This window comes from Cryptomeria japonica, chromosome 10 (genome assembly GCF_030272615.1).
Source record: "Cryptomeria japonica chromosome 10, Sugi_1.0, whole genome shotgun sequence".
Classification (NCBI taxonomy): Eukaryota; Viridiplantae; Streptophyta; class Pinopsida; order Cupressales; family Cupressaceae; genus Cryptomeria; species Cryptomeria japonica.
In genome coordinates this window covers 502,555,517-502,574,429 of record NC_081414.1, presented here as the reverse complement: position 1 = coordinate 502,574,429, position 18,913 = coordinate 502,555,517, and the positions used below count along the sequence as shown (strand labels likewise).

Genomic DNA, 18,913 nt, shown 5'->3' with positions numbered 1-18,913 from the left:
GCTCCAACACTAGAATCAGGCATCATCCACTTTATGACTAAGTAGAGCCCACTCAAAACCTTGTCAACCATCTTGAAATCAAAGTAGAATTGGAATGCCTAATTGAAGAAATAAGCAACTACATGTAGGGGCTTGTGAAGTTTGAGGTGCCATCGTCTATCAATGATTTCCAAAATGGGGTGATAGCTATCCTCAACTCCCTCATTAATGGATCTAATAGCATCCTTGGCTCTATCCATGCCTTCATATCTGTAACTCATTGGCTTCTCCCCATCAATAACTCATAGGAGAACCACTAAAGGATCTGTGAACTGCAATTATTGTAAAACATTAATATGAGTGTGAACCAAAAAAGAAAATATATTAAAAATAGGAATAAAAATGTAATGTAGAATTAAATTTACCTTTAGTATCTTTTTGGTCGGTATCTAGAAGCTTTGCTAATCAAAAATCCAATTAGCCACATCAACCACTATGTTGGTCTTAGCATATGATGAGGAAGTCCATTGCTCACTAACAAGCATGTGCCTCAAAGTTTCCTTTGTCTCAAACAAGGATTACAATGTGATAAAATTAGTTGAAAACTGGGTTATTCTTGGATGAATCAACTCTTTCTTTATGAATTGCCTCATTAGGTTGAGGACACATGTATGATTATATATGAATTTACAAATATTTTTGGCTATCTCCTTACAATCTTTGATCCATGGAATCTTGCGAAGATCCTCAAGTATGAGGTCAAGGCAATGAGCAGTACAAGGAGTCCAAAATAATAATGGGTGTATGAGTAGTCTACCTGCAGCAACATGATTTTTTGTGTTATCTATAACTACTTTCACAATCTTCTCCTCATCCATAGCCAATATTCTCTCCAAAGTTGTACAAGGGAATTCAACATTTTTTGTGTTCCCTGAAACATCAATAGATTTTATGAACATTGTGCCACCTAAGAAAGAAACAAAATCAATAATTCGTTGAAGTATAAATTAAAAATATTAATCACTAAATCAATGCATTTCATGAAGTACAATCACTTGAGGAAGAAACAAGAAAATTTAGCAATGTTTTATTTCTTTCATCTTTCCAACCATCGATCGTGATGGTGCAGCCCTTCTTCCATCATATTTCTCATTGCTTTTCGCTTTCACTAAAACCACTTTTTAAGACAAAATGGGGCCTTTTATCTCCGAATCATTAGAGGCTTTGAACCTTGTGCTGCAAACAATAATGGTATCCACCATGTTTTGCCAATAAGTAGACCTAACACAAATAAATTAAATAAAATAAGTATTTTAAAGTCAAGAGTTTGAATTTGAATTCAACATACCTCTAAGTATGAAAATTCAAGAGACAAAGAATTAAGCTATATATATTTCATTTTAAAACAAACAAAAAAAAAAATTACCTAGCTACATGGAATGGAATGGTGCAATAGAACCACAAGTTTTCAATTACATTTTTAGTTGCATCATGTTTATCTTTGTTCCAGCACATGCTCTCAAGTGACGGTTGGGAACTTGGAGTGGTGCGTGGCAATTGAATCTAACCTTGATGCACAAACTCTAGGCTCAATGTTGACACTATCATTGTTGTTACCACTAGCACTACCACTACCCAAAGATGGACAAGTGAAGGAATGGAAGAAGACTCTCAAGTTCCACCAATGGATGTCATCTCCTCTCTTTGCCTCTTTTTTATGTTCTTTTTGTCACTTTAAGGCTTCTAATTGAATTGGCACTTCATGCATAACATTAGTAGGCACATGTGGGCATGGTTTAGTATCTCGGCTTGGTATATGTGCAATATGGTATTTTGACCTGTTAATGCCTTCCACAAGCATAATTTGTTTGTAATGGAAACAAATTATCTCTCCTTTCTTTTGCTCAAAGATAGCATGTTTCCAACAAGGCTCCTTTCTAATTGGGGCTTCCGGCATTGTGATAAAGACAATTTATAAATCTAAAGAGTGCTGCAATAACATATAAGTAAAAAAATTAACAATTATGGTCTATAATTAATTTAAAAAAATCTAGGGTTTGCAACTATAAAACTAATATTTTTTTTTTACAAAAATGCCTAGTGGTTGGTGTTTGGTCCCCTAAAACAAAATAGAAGAAAAAGAAAAGAAATGTAAAAAAAAGGATTTTTTATTAAAAATACAAAAGAAACCTTCAAAATACAAACTTACCCCTAAAATCTTGCTTGAAATCAATGTTGAGTTTTTCCCAATTCAATGCAATTTCTTCTCGATGCACCAAAAGTAGCTACAAACCTGCCCAAATGTGAGTCAACCACTGATTTTTGCTCGATCTTCTTGCTGGTTTTCCTTTAATGTAATCCAATTTTGGCTCAAAACTCTTTTTTTTCCTTCTTCTTTGGCTTGAAAATAAAATGAAGTTTCTTCTAAGGTGTAGTAGACAAATAGAAGACACTTTTGAGTTAATTGCTTTTTTGTCAACACAAAGATTCTAAATTGAATAATGAAACCTTTTGCCTTGTTTCTTCTTTGCTCCTCTAATTGAGTTGAAAGTAAAGTACACCCAATAGTTCCACTTGATTTGCTCTTTGTGATGGATTAATTGGTCGAATGTAGTTACTTAGTAGACTAGCAACATTATAGTAGTATTAGGATGATTGATTAAGAAAATGGCATGATGATATTGTGAAAGTAGATGATCAAATGGATAGTATAAGGCTAGAGTGAAGAATGGATATATTAGAAAAAAATGATTATGTAGCTAGGATATGGATAGATGATTAAATGAAAAAGGAAGACACTCATTAATAGATTTTATATGAGAATTCAAGAGCTACGATGCATTGTTAATGGAGGGCTAGGATTTGAGGTAAATGGAGGCATTGATTGAAGTTGTAATCATGGGACAAGTGTCCCATGAGGTGTAAAAGTAGGTGTGTTCACATGTGAGAACGACATGTATAATAGGTAGGGTGGCTACTATTGAAGATATAGCTTCGATAGAGATTATCGGTTCCTTATTTATCTTGTCTAGCATCGGCTCCTTAGCTTCCGCTCCTTCCTTGCCTTGCTTATTGTCGGTGAAGTTGATGTGGCTGTCGGTGGAGGTGATGAGGCTGTCGGTGAAGGTGAAGAGGTTGTCCGTGCAGAAGTAACTGTCCATGCCTCTACCTCTTCCTTCGTGTGACTCTTCATTGATACTCCGATATGTTATATTTGTCATTCTTCCTTGTCACATCTTCCTCTCCTGCAGCTTTCTTGATCGGCTTCTTCTTCCTTATGATCGTGTCTGTCAGATTAGAAATAGTGTGTATTTCTTTCTGAATACTGAGTTTCAGATATTGGAAGTTTTTGGTTGTATCAGCTGAGTTCATTTTTTGGCTGATTCATAGAGAATCGAACTCGCATTATTATGATTGATAGTATTCTGAGACTATCATCAATTGTATTCTTTTCTGAGATATAATAAAGTTAATTTTGAGTGGGCTGGGTTTTTCACCCTCAGGTGGAGGGTTTTCCTAGGATAAGAGGGCTTGTTCATTTGTGTTTCTTTCTCTATTTTCTATATTTTGGTTCAAGTTTTAACATGGTATCAGAGAGGGTCTAGAAGATCGATCCAGAACCAGAATTTTTAAGTTCTTTATTTTTTTCAGTTGTTTGCCTGAGTAATTCATTATGGTGAACGGATTGAAAGTAGAAGATAGACTAGATGGTTCGTGAAATTTCTCTTCTTGGAAATTTAGAATTCTGATCACTCTAGAAGAAAATGATCTCCTTGACTATGTCTCGAAAGATGTAGAAGAACCTTTTGCTGATGCAGAGAAAGTTCAATGGAGAAAGAACAAGACCATGGCTAAGAAAATTCTGATTAATTCTGTTAAGGATCATCTGGTGCCTATCATCTCTAAGTTGGATTCAGCTAAGGAAATGTTTCAGACTCTAAAGGATCTTTATGAATTCAACAATACCAGCAGAGCTTTAGCCCTTGGGCGTCAACTGCTGCATGTGAAATTGTCTAGAGGAGAATCTGTTACTTCTTATTTCATGAAGATTTCTGAGTTAAAAGATCAGCTTAGTGCAATTGGAGATACTTTTGTTGATAAAGACTTGGTTATGTTAGCTATGAATGGACTTCCCATCTCCTGGGAATCCTTCATTCAAGGCATTAGTGGAAGAGATGATCTTCCTAAATTTGATAGGATGAGGGCAGATTGCATTCAAGAAGAATGCAGACAAGAAGCAAGAGGTTATGGTCGCAAATCTCATCATGAAGTGATTATGTGCTTGCTGCCCATGCATCTAAGGGGAAAGGAAAGAAAGGTAACTTCAAAAGATTCAGAGACAAGAATGATGAGTCAGCCCCTGTTGCCAAGAAAAAGTGGAAGGATCTTTCTAGAATTTAGTGTTTTAGGTGTGACAAATTTGGTCACTTTGCCTGTGATTGTGTTTCAAAATCTAAGACTCAAGCAACTGCTGCAAATGTTGAGAATCCTTCTCCTCAAAGTGAGTCAAGTGAAAATTCTGAAGGATTCTTATTTATTTCTGCACTTTCTAGTAATGTTCCTACTAACTGTGATACATGGTTGATAGATAGTGGAGCATCTCGTCACATCACTAGTTTTTGTGAGCACCTTTCAAACTTAAAAGAAAAAGACTCTCATCTTCAACTTATCATTGGTGATGATGCTTGCTATTCTGTGAAGGGTGCTGGTTATACTTCTTTTCAGGTGGACTCTGGTATTCCTCTTCATTTAAGTGATGTCCTATTTGTTCCTGGTATTAAGAGGAATCTGATTTCTATTTCTGCATTAAAGACAAAGGGTATCATGTTGCTTTTTCTGATGGAAAAGTACTAGCATGGAAGAAGAACTCTAGTATTCAATCAACTCATGTTATTGGTGTTCGTCATGATAGTCTTTACAAGCTTTCAGCTCATCCCATTCAAGTCTTAGCTCATGATTCTTCAAGTTCAAGTGAGTTGTGGCATAAAAGATTTGGTCATTTAAATTTCAAAACTTTGTCTTCAATGGAGAAGGTTGGCATTGGTCTTCCTAAGCTGAATCAAAACCATGAAGGTGTTTGCAAAGGGGTGTGCTCTAGGTAAGAACATTAAGAGCACTTTTCATAGTAGTGAAAGTAGGGCAAAGAATGCTCTAGAATTAATTCTTTCTGATTTATGTGGACCTGTGTCAATTGCTTCTCTTATTGGCTTTTGGTATTATGTCACCTTTATTGATGATTTTTCTCGTAAGTGCTGGATTTACTTTCTTAAGTCTAAAGAGTCTGATGAAGTGCTGTCCAAATTGAAAGAGTTCAAAGCTCTAGTTGAAAATCTATCTAGCAAGAAAATAAAAATTCTTGGATCTGATAATGGAGGAGAATATGTTTCTGGTGTTTTTCATAACTTTTGTGTTGAAGCTGGGATTAAGAGGGAGTTTTGTGTCCCTTACAATCCTCAACAAAATGGTGTGGCTGAAAGGAAGAATAGGACAATTGTTGAAGCAACAAATTCTATGATTCATGACCAAAGTCTTCAAACATTTCTTTGGGCCGAGGCTTGCAGGACAACAGTTCACATTCAGAATCATAGTCCTCATCAAATTCTAAACAACTTGACTCCAGAAGAAGCCTTTACAGGTGTTAAACCAAATGTAAGTTATTTCAGAATTTTTGGATGCCCTGTTTATTCATGTTCCTAAAGAGAAAAGATCTAAATTAGAACCTAAAGGCAAGAAAGGCATCTTTGTTGGTTATAGTGATTCTTCAAAAGCATATAGAATCTACATTCCTGGACAAAAACAGATTGAGATCAGCAAGGATATTTCTTTTGATGAAGATGTAGCTTGCATGAAATTCAAAGAATCTAGCATAGAAGCTGATAAAGAAGATTTTGAGCACCCTCAAGATTTAGATACAGCTGATCCGAATCCAACTTCAGACATTCAAAGGGAGTTTACAGATTTAGAAGATCATGTTGAATCAGCTGATCCAATTGATCTAGTTGACTCTATAGTTACATCAACAGGTACCAATATTAGTTCAGCTAACAAGAAAAGACCTTTGTGGGCTAGACATACTATGGAAGTGTTAGAGTATTCGGGTATTTACTTGATTAATTAAACATTATTTGTTTAATTATTTAAGTTCCCTTTATCTCTTTTACACTTAAGCTAACTTTAGGTGCATATAATTAACTAATTATTATGTGCAAACCTAGGTTTTCCCTTTTAGGGTTTCTTGACCTATTAAAGGTTGAGTTCTTTCTTTTCATTGTATGAAGAAGGATTATTATTGACAATACATTTTGGAGATTATTGAGCTCTCATCTTTTGGAGCATATTTTTCCTGTGTATTCTTTCCTTCTGTGATTTGCTTCATTGCTTCTCCTTGTAACAGGTTTTTTAGCTTGTAGAGATTATTTGGGCTCCTGTGGTGTTGTATTTTCTCAACTCCTATATGGTATCAGAGCCCCCGGCCCCCTTGCCAGCGCCGTTTTCTGGCCTCCTTCCAGCCTGGCCACCTCCGGCAACCCTGCCGCCTCCCGCTCCCCGGCTGCCGCCTCTCGGCCCCCGCCGGCCCCACGGTCGCCGCCTGCGGCCCCCCGCTCCCCGGCTGTCGCCTCTCGACCCCTGCCGGCCCCACGGCCGTCGCTTGCGGCCCCCCGCTCCTCGGCTGCCGCCTCCCGGCCCCCGTCAGCCCCGCGACCGCCGCCTGCGGCCCTCGCTGCCTAGCCCCCTGCCGCCGGCCCTCCCCGGCCTCCTCTGCCGCCCGACCGCTCAGCTGGCTCCACTGCCTGTCGGAAACCGCCGCCAGGCTCGGGCGTTGCCAGGACTTGGCTGCCCAGCCACCGGGGAGCCACCAGGCCGCCACCGGAGCGCCACCCACTGGCCATCGGACCACTCACTGGCCACCAGACCCCCTTTTTTGGCTTTTTCAGGGGGGGGTTTGGTTTTTTGGCCCTATCTTGGGCATACGGAGTCGTTTTTTCGAAAACGAATAGGCGTCGGAAAGCTGGTTCCGAGGCCGACTTCATGGTGTTGGTAATTTTTTCCAATTTTGCTGTTTGACTGTGTTTTTTTACAGTCAAAGTGAGGTCTAGTTTTTGCACTCTGGGAGCCATAGAATGAGCATCCGACCTCCGTTTTTCAAAAACTTTATATTTTCGGAAAGCATGTGCTGTGTACTTTCCAGCCATCTGAGTTTTATTTCCAGATTCTGCTCCATGCATATTTTATTCAGTTTTTTGCTTTTCAGCACTTTGGTGGATATCGTGGTTGTTTCAGGTCCTGGGATCTCTTCTCTGAGTAGGATGTCTCTATTTTGGTTCACATTTCTATTTCCAGTCTTCTTATCATTGTAGCTTGTATTTATGCAAACACACTGAGATAAAGTGCCATCATGCATTGTTTACTTTGAATCTTGCATATCTTGTGTCTTGTTGTACATGCACTATTGATCAAGTGCCATGAGGGGGTTGATGTTTGCCTATTGTTTGTCATCTTCCTTTGTCCAGTGAGTGTTCCTTCCACGACATTCGCCTCATGATGATGTGTCTCAGCACCTTTGATGTTCTTGGTTCTTCGTCATGCAGTTTTTTTTGGCTGTCCTTTTCAGTGTTCCTGTTCCTTTCCCACTTCCTCATTATGGGGAGGTTTATCCTGTTGGATCTACTGCTTCCGTGGTTCGATTGATCAGCTCTTCAGGCTTTGGTTTCTCATGTCATCTGTATCTTCGATTTCAGTGTTTGCCTTGTTTGCCATCTGATTCGAGTAGTGTCATTTGAGGGCACTCATGCAGATTACAGTCTTCTCTACCTGGTCATGTTCAATTTCAGTGGAGGTTCTTCAGATCAGCAGTTATTCTTCGACAGAGTTTGCAGGTTCTTCATGCTTCAGTGGTGTTCTTTTCCATCTCTTTTTGGAGTAGAGTTGTGTTCCTATGTGGTTTTCTCTATTTCTCCAGTTCATAGAGATTTCATTGTATTTGGGTAACTAATCAGGCCTTGTTGCCGGGACCCATCTTTATTGCTTTCATTAGCAGTTCTAGGTTTTAGCTTCTCCCTAAGTCTAGCTTAAGGGGGGTTGTTAGAGTATTCGGGTATTTACTTGATTAATTAAACATTATTTGGTTAATTATTTAAGTTCCCTTTATCTCTTTTACACTTAAGCTAACTTTAGGTGCATATAATTAATTATTTTAATTAATTATTATGTGCAAACCTAGGTTTTCCCTTTTAGGGTTTCTTGACCTATTAAAGGTTGAGTTCTTTCTTTTCATTGTATGAAAAAGGATTATTATTGACAATACATTTTGGAGATTATTGAGCTCTCATCTTTTGGAGCATATTTTTCCTGTGTATTCTTTCCTTCTGTGATTTGCTTCATTGCTTCTCCTTGTAACAAGTTTTTCAGCTTGCAGAGATTATTTGGGCTCCTGTGGTGTTGTATTTTCTCAACTCCTATAGGAAGACGCTGAAAAATATGCAGCCCCTCGTGGTACTTTCAGAGAAAGCAAAAGACCTCACAAGTTTGTTGGTTATGTATCTTTGATGAGTCATATCTTAGCATTCGAGCCTTCGGATGTTGAAGAGGGTTTAATCAGCAAGTGTGGAAGGATGCCATGATAGAGGAATATCAATCTATTATGAAAAATGATGTATGGGACATTGTTCCAAGGCCTAAAAACAAATTAGTGGTTTCTTCTAAGTGGTTGTTAAAATCAAACATTCAGCTGATGGGAGTATAGAAAAGTACAAGGCCAGATTTGTAGCTAGAGGTTTTTCCCAAAAGGAAGGTATAGACTTCGAAGAAACGTTTGCACCTGTAGCAAGTTACACTTCTATCAGGACTATCATAGCCGTTGCAGCTGTTAAGGGTTGGAAACTTCATCAAATGGATGTGAAAACAACCTTCTTGAATGGTAAAATTGAAAAGGAGGTTTACATTGAGCAACTAGAGGGCTTTATTATTCACAATAGAAACTCTCATGTATGCAGGCTGAAAAAGGCCTTATATGGTCTTAAACAAGCTCCTCGTGCTTGGTATGAAAGGATAGACCATTATCTTTTGAGCTTGGGTTTTCTAAAGAATGATGCTGATCCAAACTTATACTTCAAGGTATGTGATGATAAGGTGCTGATTTTAGTACTATATGTTGATGATTTATTCCTCAGTGGTAATGATGATCTCATTGTCAAATGTAAGAAGGATTTAGCTTCAGAATTTGAAATGAAGGATCTTGGTTTGTTACATAATTTCCTTGGACTTGAGGTATGGCAAAGACCAAATGAAATCATATTGAGTCAAGGTAAATATGCAGTTGATATTTTGAAAAGATTTGACATGTTAGAGTGTAAGTCTATGGTGACTCCTATGGAAGTAAATTTGAAGAAATTTCATGAGGATGCAGCTACTTCAGATTTAGTTGAGCCTACTATGTATAGACAATTAATTGGCTCCTTAATGTACTTGGTTAACACAAGGCCTGATATATGCTATGCAGTTAATACCTTGAGTCAATTCATGTGTGAACCAAGACATATTCACCTTGTGGCAGCCAAACATATATTGAGATATGTACGTGGTACAATTGGATTTGGCTTAAAATTTTCTTCGTGTGTAGAGCTGAACTTGCAGGGGTTTTCTGATTTAGATTGGGCAGGTTGTGTCCATGACAAAAAAAGCACTTCAGGTTGCTGTTTTAGTCTAGGTTCAGCTATGATTTCTTGATGCTGCAGGAAACAATCTTGTGTTGCACAAAGTATAGCTGAAGTAGAATATGTTGCAGCGTGTGTGGCTGCAAGAGAAGCTGCGTGGCTTCGGAAATTACTTGCAGGCTTGTTTGGACAGCCTTTGGAACCTATTGTGATTATGTGTGATAATCAAAGCTATGTGAAACTTTCAGTTAATCCAGTATTTCATGATAGAAGCAAACATGTGGAAATTAAATATCATTACTTGAGAGACATGGTTCAGCGAAAAGCAGTTGAACTCAAGTACATTTCTACAGAGGAGCAAACTGCAGACATTCTCACCAAGCCAATTCCGAGAGAAGTTCTGTTACTTCCGAGAAAAGTTTGGTATGATGGAGAATGATGCACTTGCTGAGAGAGAGTCTCAGTTTCAGTGATACATTGCCTGTGTTTAATGAGTTCTTCTCTGTGAGAGAAGTTCGAGGTGAAATCCCTTGTTTAATGAGTTCTTCTCTGTGAGAGAAGTTCGAGGTGAAATCCTTTGGCTAATGAGTTCTTCTCTGCGAGAAAAGTTGGAAGTGAAATCCCTTGTTATTGAATTCTTCTCTGCGAGAGAAGTTCGAGGTGAAATCCTTTGTTCCACCCTCTGGGAGTAGCTATGGTGGAAGTCGTGTATGACTTTATGTTTTTTTATTTTTTGGTTTTACTCATCCTCTAGGAGTAGCTATGATGAATATTGTTATATTGAGATAACAACCTTATTGAATAAAAATTGTGATGTTTTTTGTTGACATTTTCTGAGTTGTAGGTATTTGTACTTGTTATATGTTGATATAATGAAGATCTCTCTCTCTCGGTAAGAGGGAGTGTTGAAGATATAGCTTCGATAGAGATAATCGATTCCTTACTTATCTTGTCTAGCATCGGCTCCTTAGCTTCCGCTCCTTCCTTGCCTTGTTGGCTGTTGGTGGAGGTGATGAGGCTGTCGGTGAAGGTGAAGAGGCTGTCCATGCAGAAGTAACTGTCCATGCCTCTACCTCTTCCTTCGTGTGACTCTTCATTGATACTCCGATATGTTATATTTGTCATTCTTCCTTGTCACGTCTTCCTCTCCTGCAACTTTCTTGATCGGCTTCTTCTTCCTTATGATCATGTCTGTCAGATCAGAAATAGTGTGTATTTCTTTCTGAATACTGAGTTTCAGATATAAGAAGTTTTTGGTTGTATCAGCTGAGTTCATTTTTTGGTTGATTCATAGAGAATCGAACTCACATTATTACGATTGATAGTATTCTGAGACTATCGTCAATTGTATTCTTTTCCGAGATATAATAAAGTTAATTTTGAGTGGGCTGGGTTTTTCACCCTCGGGTGGAGGGTTTTCCAGGATAAGAGGGCTTGTTCATTTGTGTTTCTTTCTCTATTTTCTGTTCTCAGATTTTCTATATTCTGGTTCAAGTTTTAACAGCTACACGTTTGAGAAACATGCCACACATCTGAGCAAGGTAGTGGATCTAGATTAATAAGACAAAGATGAGGTGGATGCTTGAAAGTGCTTCAAGCTTATAAGCTTGCATGCTCACACGTGTAAGGAGGGCTGAGTAAGCATGCTCACACGTGTGAGCATTAAGGGGAATATGTACACATGTTAGATGATGATCAATTTAGATTTTAATCCATGTAAATGGATCAATTGATATGGTTAAAATTTGGTGGCTTTAGAAATATTGTGGAATTAAATATTGACAAAAATGTAATAAAGATTAATTAGCCTAAATCAATTAAGTAGATATTGATTAATTGATTTAATTGGATGATTTGGAGATAAAGTTAAACTTTATTAAACCAATGTAAATAAATTTAATTAAAGGTGAAGTACAGAGGTAAGATAAGAATTAATTAATTATTATTTATTTAATTAAATAAGGATAAGGTCAAATTAAATGTGATCATTTACGGATAAATTTAAGTCTCTACACATGAAGCATCGAATGTCTATTAAGTTGGGTTTCATTATTTAATGATAATTTATATGCTCAAGATGGAGTTGAGGTAGATTCGAATTGATGCATGTCAATGCTTATGACTACTAAATGTATATCATAACAGTGTCTTGAACTGATAAGAAAAACCGCTAAGATGAAGAGTTATTTGAATTTCTGATTCTCATCCACAGCTTGCACAAACTCCAATTAAGATAATAATTTGATTTTTCTTAGGCGCAAATTTAGAAGAGCATTTAATGAAAAGTAAAATGAATCGGGCCATTCTAAGTTGAGTTTTTTTAGATAAATATTGATTTTAAATATATTTTGAGCTAGTTGTATTTGAAGAATTTTTTCTGCACAAAGCAGGAATTCAACAAGAAATCAAATTCATTATATACAATCCTCCGGAGCAGCAAGCTTGCTGGAAGCCAGCGAGCACCCTTCTTGAGACAATTCTTGCTCCGTTTAAATTACAACTCTTTCTTTGAGGTAATGTCATCTTGTTAGAGTGCCCATGTTATAATAATTTTATTTACATAGGAAGTGTTTCCTATTTTCCTGGAGGTTTCGAGGCAAATTCTATCAGTACAATCAAAGTAATTTTTTCCATTAATATATTGGGATGGTCAACAGGCTACAGCAAGAGGTGCACTAAATGTTGTGAGACCGCGTCCAAGTTTGTCTGCAGGACATTGAGGTAAACGTGTAGAATTTTCTTCATGTTTAACTTCTTACATATGCCCCTTTCATCATTTGACTTTATTTTCCTAACAAGGTTTTGATGTGCAGATCAACCAGGCCTCTGCTAAATGGAGACCTTTTATGCAAGTAGCCCTTCGCTTATGTTTTTGGGGGAGTGCCATTGCAACTTGTACTAGCAAAATGTCTTGTTCATGTGTCTCTTGCAGAGATTTTTTCCTTTTCATAAGGTACTTCGTTTTGAAGGTCAATGCCAGCAATCCTCGCTTATTGAAAGGAAATAATCTAGATGATATACATATGATGATATTTTCTATGCAAAAGAAGATTGATCATATCCTTTAGTTGGCCAATTGCTTAGCTTAAAATCTAAATGCTTAGCCAATTGATCATATCCCTTAATTGGCCAATTGGAGGCTAGAAATGGCTGTTGTATGTGGTGTCTATAGATGTATATGTGCACTTATTTTTGTCATTCTTTCATCAATTTAAATGTAACCGCATCATACTTTTATTCATGGTAAAAGAAGTGGTAACTAAGCTTAAAATTTCTTATTACAACTTGCAAATAGACATACGTGCTCCTAATATACGAATGCCTCATTTGAGGCACTGTCATTCTTATTCTTATATTTGGCTCTATTCGACTTCAAGAAGGGCTAAACAATAGTTTTATATTTATGTTATAAACATCATTATTGTTATCCATCAAACATGAAAAAAAATAAAAAAATGGCATACATCATCATCATTATTATTATTATTATTGCATTCTTCTTCTTCTTCTTCATCATCATCATCATCATCATCATTATCATTATCATTATTATTATTATTATTCGGCTTTCTAAATGTTAAATATGTTTTTCTTGAATGGTATAGCAATTTTGATGGTCTAGCGATTTTTTTAAATATAATATTGAAATTTAAATAAGTTTTGAATATATTCTGTTAAATAATCTAGGTTAGGTATTTAAGAGTCAAAAAAATAATAAAAGGTTAGGAATTGAGTAATCATACATTCACCAATTCGAATCAAAGTATTTTTTTTTATCAATTTTAAAATGATCTAATATTTCAAATATTAACATTTTAAACTTCTTTCCAAAGTAAACCATTTTAATAAAGGAGTGAAAGGTCATCCTACAACCACCTTGATTATTTTAGCCTACATGTGAAAGCATTGCACTCATAGTCTATTTGTCGTTTTCAGATCTTGTCCTCGACTATTAAACTTATACCTCAAGGGATTTTTGCTAGATCTATTAGCATTTTAATGTCATTTTAAGATAACTCAAACCAAAATAGTATGTATGGTTTAACCATATTTCAAATTATATATGTAAGCTTTCTAAGACCTAATCAAATGTAGAATAAAACTATAGACAATGATCACAAGCTTACATGATGTAAAAGATTTCAATATGGGGTTTTGTATAAATGTAAAACACTAATTGATTATGTTTTTGCCTCATTTACAATGAAGCTCTATTGCAAGATTTCACAAACGTCACATGCACACACAAATTAGCATTAATAAGAAAAATAAAACAAGTTGAACATTAAATGATTTGATAGAGCAAACAACTAAATTGTATCAAAGACAATTTAGAAATATCGATCTTGCCCCTTCACCAACTAGTTGGTCTCTAATAAGGGAGTTGAGTGAAAAGACTTAAGCACTTAGCAACCAAGTGGCCAATTGCATAACACAACCTATATGTGAAAGCATTTCCTTCATAGTCTATTTGTTACTTCTATGTCTTGTCCCCAATTATTAAACTTATTTCCTCAAGGGATTTTTTGGATAAATTATTTGCATTTTAATTTGTAAATTTTAGGACAACTCAAACAAATAAGGTATATAGGATTTAACTATTCTCCAAATTATTTAGGGAAGATTCCTATAGCCAAACCTGGAATTGAAAACAATTACAAGCATGCACAATGTGAAAGATTTCAATGGATTTTTCATGAATGCTAGTCATTAATAGATTATGTTTTTCTTGAAATGCATGGGTTGAATTTTTTACAATCAAGCTCTATAGTGATATTTCTATGTGTGTGCGTATGTGTGTGTGTGCATGTGTTGTGTAAAGAAAAAACTAACAAATTAACATTAACAAGAAAAATGAAATAAATTGAGCATTAAACAATTTGATAAAGCAAGCAAACAAATTGTATTTAGAGACAATTTAGAAGATTGAATAAATGTCATCTTCTTCAATTTGCTTTATGAAATTATAAATATGCGATAAAAAATTAAGTTTAATTCATTGACAATATTTGTATAGAGTTCTTGACTTCAACTACCTTGACAATTTATGTGTTTATATCACTTTACAATAAACTCACAAAGGGTAGCTACTTTGAATTTAAGTATATTAATTAAAAATTCTTAAAAAGTGTTGTTTTAAAGAAATCATATCCTTATTTTTGAGAAAGTAGAAAAGAACAATTTTAAAGGAAACTAATACTAAAACAATAATTTATATATAATGGCTTAAAATAGGCTCAAAGTTATCATTCAAAAATAGTCATTGCTAATGATGATAGTAGCCAAATGTGGTTGACATTGAAAAAAAATCATGAGTAACTTTTTGAAAATCTAAAATAACTTTTGACCTAAATTTTTTTAACCCTTTTGAACCTTTTAAATATGATAAACCTTTTAGAGCCATTGGAAAATTATTGACACCCTAACTATAATGAATCATTCAACGTCACATGTTAATATGACAATCCTTTGGTATTGTAATCCTATCTATTTGTTTGAATGAAATTGTAAACACTCTGATAGTTGAAATACTTAGATGGTAGTAAATGTTTTTCATTGCTATGGCCAAACCTTAAGAAATGTGATTAAGATTGAAAATCATATATGAGACAGGTCATCCATCTTACTATACTAAAAACCATAAGACACAACTTGTTCAAGAAAATCAATCTTTGTGCGATCCTTATAACTTTAAGTGATGTATGTATAGAAAATTTGTAAGAGATGTTATAATCTATCTTCTCAATTGCTACATTTGTAGGATGCTTTATTTGTAGTATAATTTTTTTCATAAACATACAAAATCATAAAACCATGGTAGGTTTTGTAAACAACATAGATAAAATTGTTTAGTGAGTTTGTATGAGGAATGGTTGACTTACACTTGTGCTTTAACTTGTAGCTTTTTTCTTTAAATTTGACTTTAGACTATATGATGCACACTATTTATCATATTCTTGTGTCATGAGTTGGGCACACATTTCTAAGGTCTTTGTTGTATTTGTTAATAGCCGAGTAGATTTTAATGTGGATATGTGCTTTTGTTGACTTAAAATCCTCTCTCCTAGATTTTAATGTGGATTAATGCCACATAAAATGTGTGCCTCTTTTAATTGTTTTATGGCCTCTTTTATCTAGGCATGGACTCCTAAGGTGATTGCCACTATTTAAACTATCTTGATATGCTCCTTTAACTAGTGCACTTTTATAATACTCTATTATATTTTAGCACAATATTAATTTGGTATTATTAGCTCATTTGACTGCCCTAACTTAGAGCACTTCCTCTTACATTTTGGGTAGAGTTTTTTAATGATTGTCATATAATGGGGTCTTGGAGTAGAACTCTAGAGTGACATTTCCATTATTGAAATAACACCTCAACTTCATAACTTAATCTTTTTTTCCCTTGTTGCATCTTCATGATGCTACTACCACATTTGAAGCATGATTTTCTATTATCTTTGGAACTTATTTTCAGCATCATTCTTTTCATTTAAACTCTTCTCCTTGGGCCTAATTTCCTTGGTAGTTTTTCACTTCTTACATGTAATTTAATGGTCTTGCCCATGAAAAGTGTGCATCATGGCATTTTAGAATTTGTTTGGCAGTGGTGGAGATTTGGTATGTTTGAGATAAGAGTTAGGAGGATAAATCCATTGGTATGAAGAAATAGGTCTCATTCGTATGCTACATCAGTCCATTTTTGGCTTCATAACTACCTTTGTTTATATGATTAAAAATTCCATTTTTCTTGACTATGTCCTTGTCTTGCTCCATTATTTTTTATTAGTTGTTGCTTTGATGTGATCACATTTTTTCTTAAAAATGTATTACTTGAAAGGACCAAAGAGAAGATAACTCCTGCAATTTGATTAGGCAAGCAACAATTGACTTGAGCTCAATGCAAACTTCAAGATTAATTGACAACTAACTTGACAAAAAGCAATTTGAAAGCTAATTTTCATTTGGGCATGAACAAGATTCATCCCAACAAGAATTCTAGCAAAGGTGAAATGTTTGAGCATTTGATTAAGAGATGGTGTAGAAATAAATTTGCCCACATCATTTTCAATGGAGGAAAAGCACTTGCAAGTTTGATCTTGAAGATTAGGGTTTACCAACTTAACCCCCATCATGGAGATACAAAAGTCTTCAATGAGTGGGTTTAATTCTACAAACCATGGTTTTGCCCCCAAAAATACCTTATCCCAAAATCATGACCCACTATTAAGTAAGACATCTTTGTCCAACTGGTTTCTATAGACCATTAAGAACCACCAATTAGCACACAAACAAAAAATGCCTCTGGTTTTTATCAAAGGCTTCCAATTTTGAGTCATCCAATCATGAAGTTTGACTACACTTAGCTATAACTTTTGGAATTTATAAATTACCATCATTTGTAGATATTTCTCCCTTATTACCATCTCATTTCCAAAATCCACAATTTCTTATCACTCTATTCTTACATCCTCCATTTTTAACTTGTATATGATCGTTCACTTTGTAACATAGATAATTGCATAACCTTGCAATTTTCACATTAAATTTTGGAGTTGCTTTGGTGTCCATATTCCCTAACATGTTTTAGGTTCGTTTAGCCATTGACTTAGCCATTCCCATCCATAGTGTCATTTTTGTCCTTGTGTTTGTGTCTTCTCATGGTCCTTTTTGTGCAAAACTATTCTTTTGTTGCATTAACCTTGCGTTTTCGTAGTGTTTGGAACTTTTAGAAGTTGTAGCTAACTAAACATTTTTGTATTGTGTATACATCTCTACAACATGCTAGTGTCTCATGATAGACTATTGTACAGTTACCATTAGGTCTTTTGTAATAGTTCTCACTCAAATCCAAACATCTACTTGAAACCTTGGACCATTCTATCTTCCCTCCCAACTCCATTTTTTAATGTATCAATCAATCAATAAATCTCAAGAATGTTTGAATTCTTTGGCTCACATACATCAATCTCTTATTTTTTTTGTCATTGAACCTTATACCTAAATTAATATAAAGCACTTATTAGTATTCACCAAAGGTTTTTGAACCACTTGATATCTAGCCAAATTTCCCTTGGATTAACTACATATGTTGAGGTAATCTTGCTCATGGTTTTTTCTAGATTTCATCTCTCATTCTAGCTTGAGGTGATAATACTCCAACCTCTTTTACTTTTGTAGTGCCTCATTCAAAGGGCTAAGGCAAAACCTGGTGGAACAACCCTTTTTTTAATAAGAACAACACCAAAGACATGACAACAACATGTTGCACTTGCGCTAGAACATGCACACAAGTGAGATAAGGAACATTATGACACAATGGTATTGACAACTAGAACAACCTCACCATTGTATGCATAAGGTGGCACCGACAAAAGATTGAATGGTCATGGGATAAAACTACCATGATGAACCTATGAAAGAGAGGGAACATCACCTAAAGCCAATCAGGGATAAACCCATGATCACATTCTCTCACAAGACCGCGTAATGATAGGATGAGGGAATCATCAACCCCTAATGCATTATAAATTACACTTTAAAACACTTACAACATACTTAGAAACCAACACTGCTCGACTAGACAGAGAAATTGCCAATTTTTGAGAAAAGGGGTAGGATGAGGACACTATAAGATCCAGGACATGATCAAAGAGAACCCTCAACATAAAGAACAACCTATACAAGAGGTTACCTAATCGGGAAGCCTTATTCCCTCTCAACCCCGTTGATCTTCAGTGGTTGGGGTTTAAGCATTTTGCGTTACTTGTTTTTTGAAATAGAGGAACTTAGAAAAGAGAAAGCTCAAGGTCCAAAGACCACTAGACTAGATCCGGTTCTAGCTTACCCATTACCTAGCAAGAATGTAAATGGTAAGGCAAAAGCCCAAATTCCAAAGCCCGATGAACCTAGGAACTCTGAAGGTCGAAAGGAGATTTATCAAGGATCAGATGTTAGGTTATTGCTTACCATTTTTACCAGTCTGGTCAAAGTTGAAAGGGCATGAGCTTGATGCCCGATGTCCAATAGCTTATGATAAACAAGGCCTTTTGGTCACATATTAGGGGTTGGTGGTTGGAAATAAACCTTTCCTCTTACCACAAGGAATGATTAGGCATTAAGGTGAAAAGAAAACATCTAAGGCCTACTGACCTTAGAGAAATTTGGAGCTTAAAAAGAGGCCACCGATTATCAGGGTTTGATGTTAAGCCTTAACCTTTTCACAAACTCAATGAAAACCAAAGATTAAAGCCTGATCAACGAAGCTTGAAACCCTT

At 35.7% G+C, this 18,913-nt stretch overlaps 1 protein-coding gene across 1 annotated transcript in view; it reads left to right on the top strand.

Annotated features, from left to right (window-relative positions):
- Nucleotides 1-12,910, top strand: part of LOC131039344 (gamma-tubulin complex component 4) — a 154,976-nt gene extending 142,066 nt beyond the window's left edge. Inside the window, exons 15-17 of the mRNA XM_057972057.2 lie at nucleotides 12,023-12,145; nucleotides 12,290-12,353; nucleotides 12,446-12,910. Of these exons, the coding sequence (XP_057828040.2) occupies nucleotides 12,023-12,145; nucleotides 12,290-12,352 (186 nt within the window). The 3' untranslated portion in view covers nucleotide 12,353; nucleotides 12,446-12,910. The remainder of the gene's footprint in view (nucleotides 1-12,022; nucleotides 12,146-12,289; nucleotides 12,354-12,445) is intronic.
- Nucleotides 12,911-18,913: the final 6,003 nt, after the last annotated feature.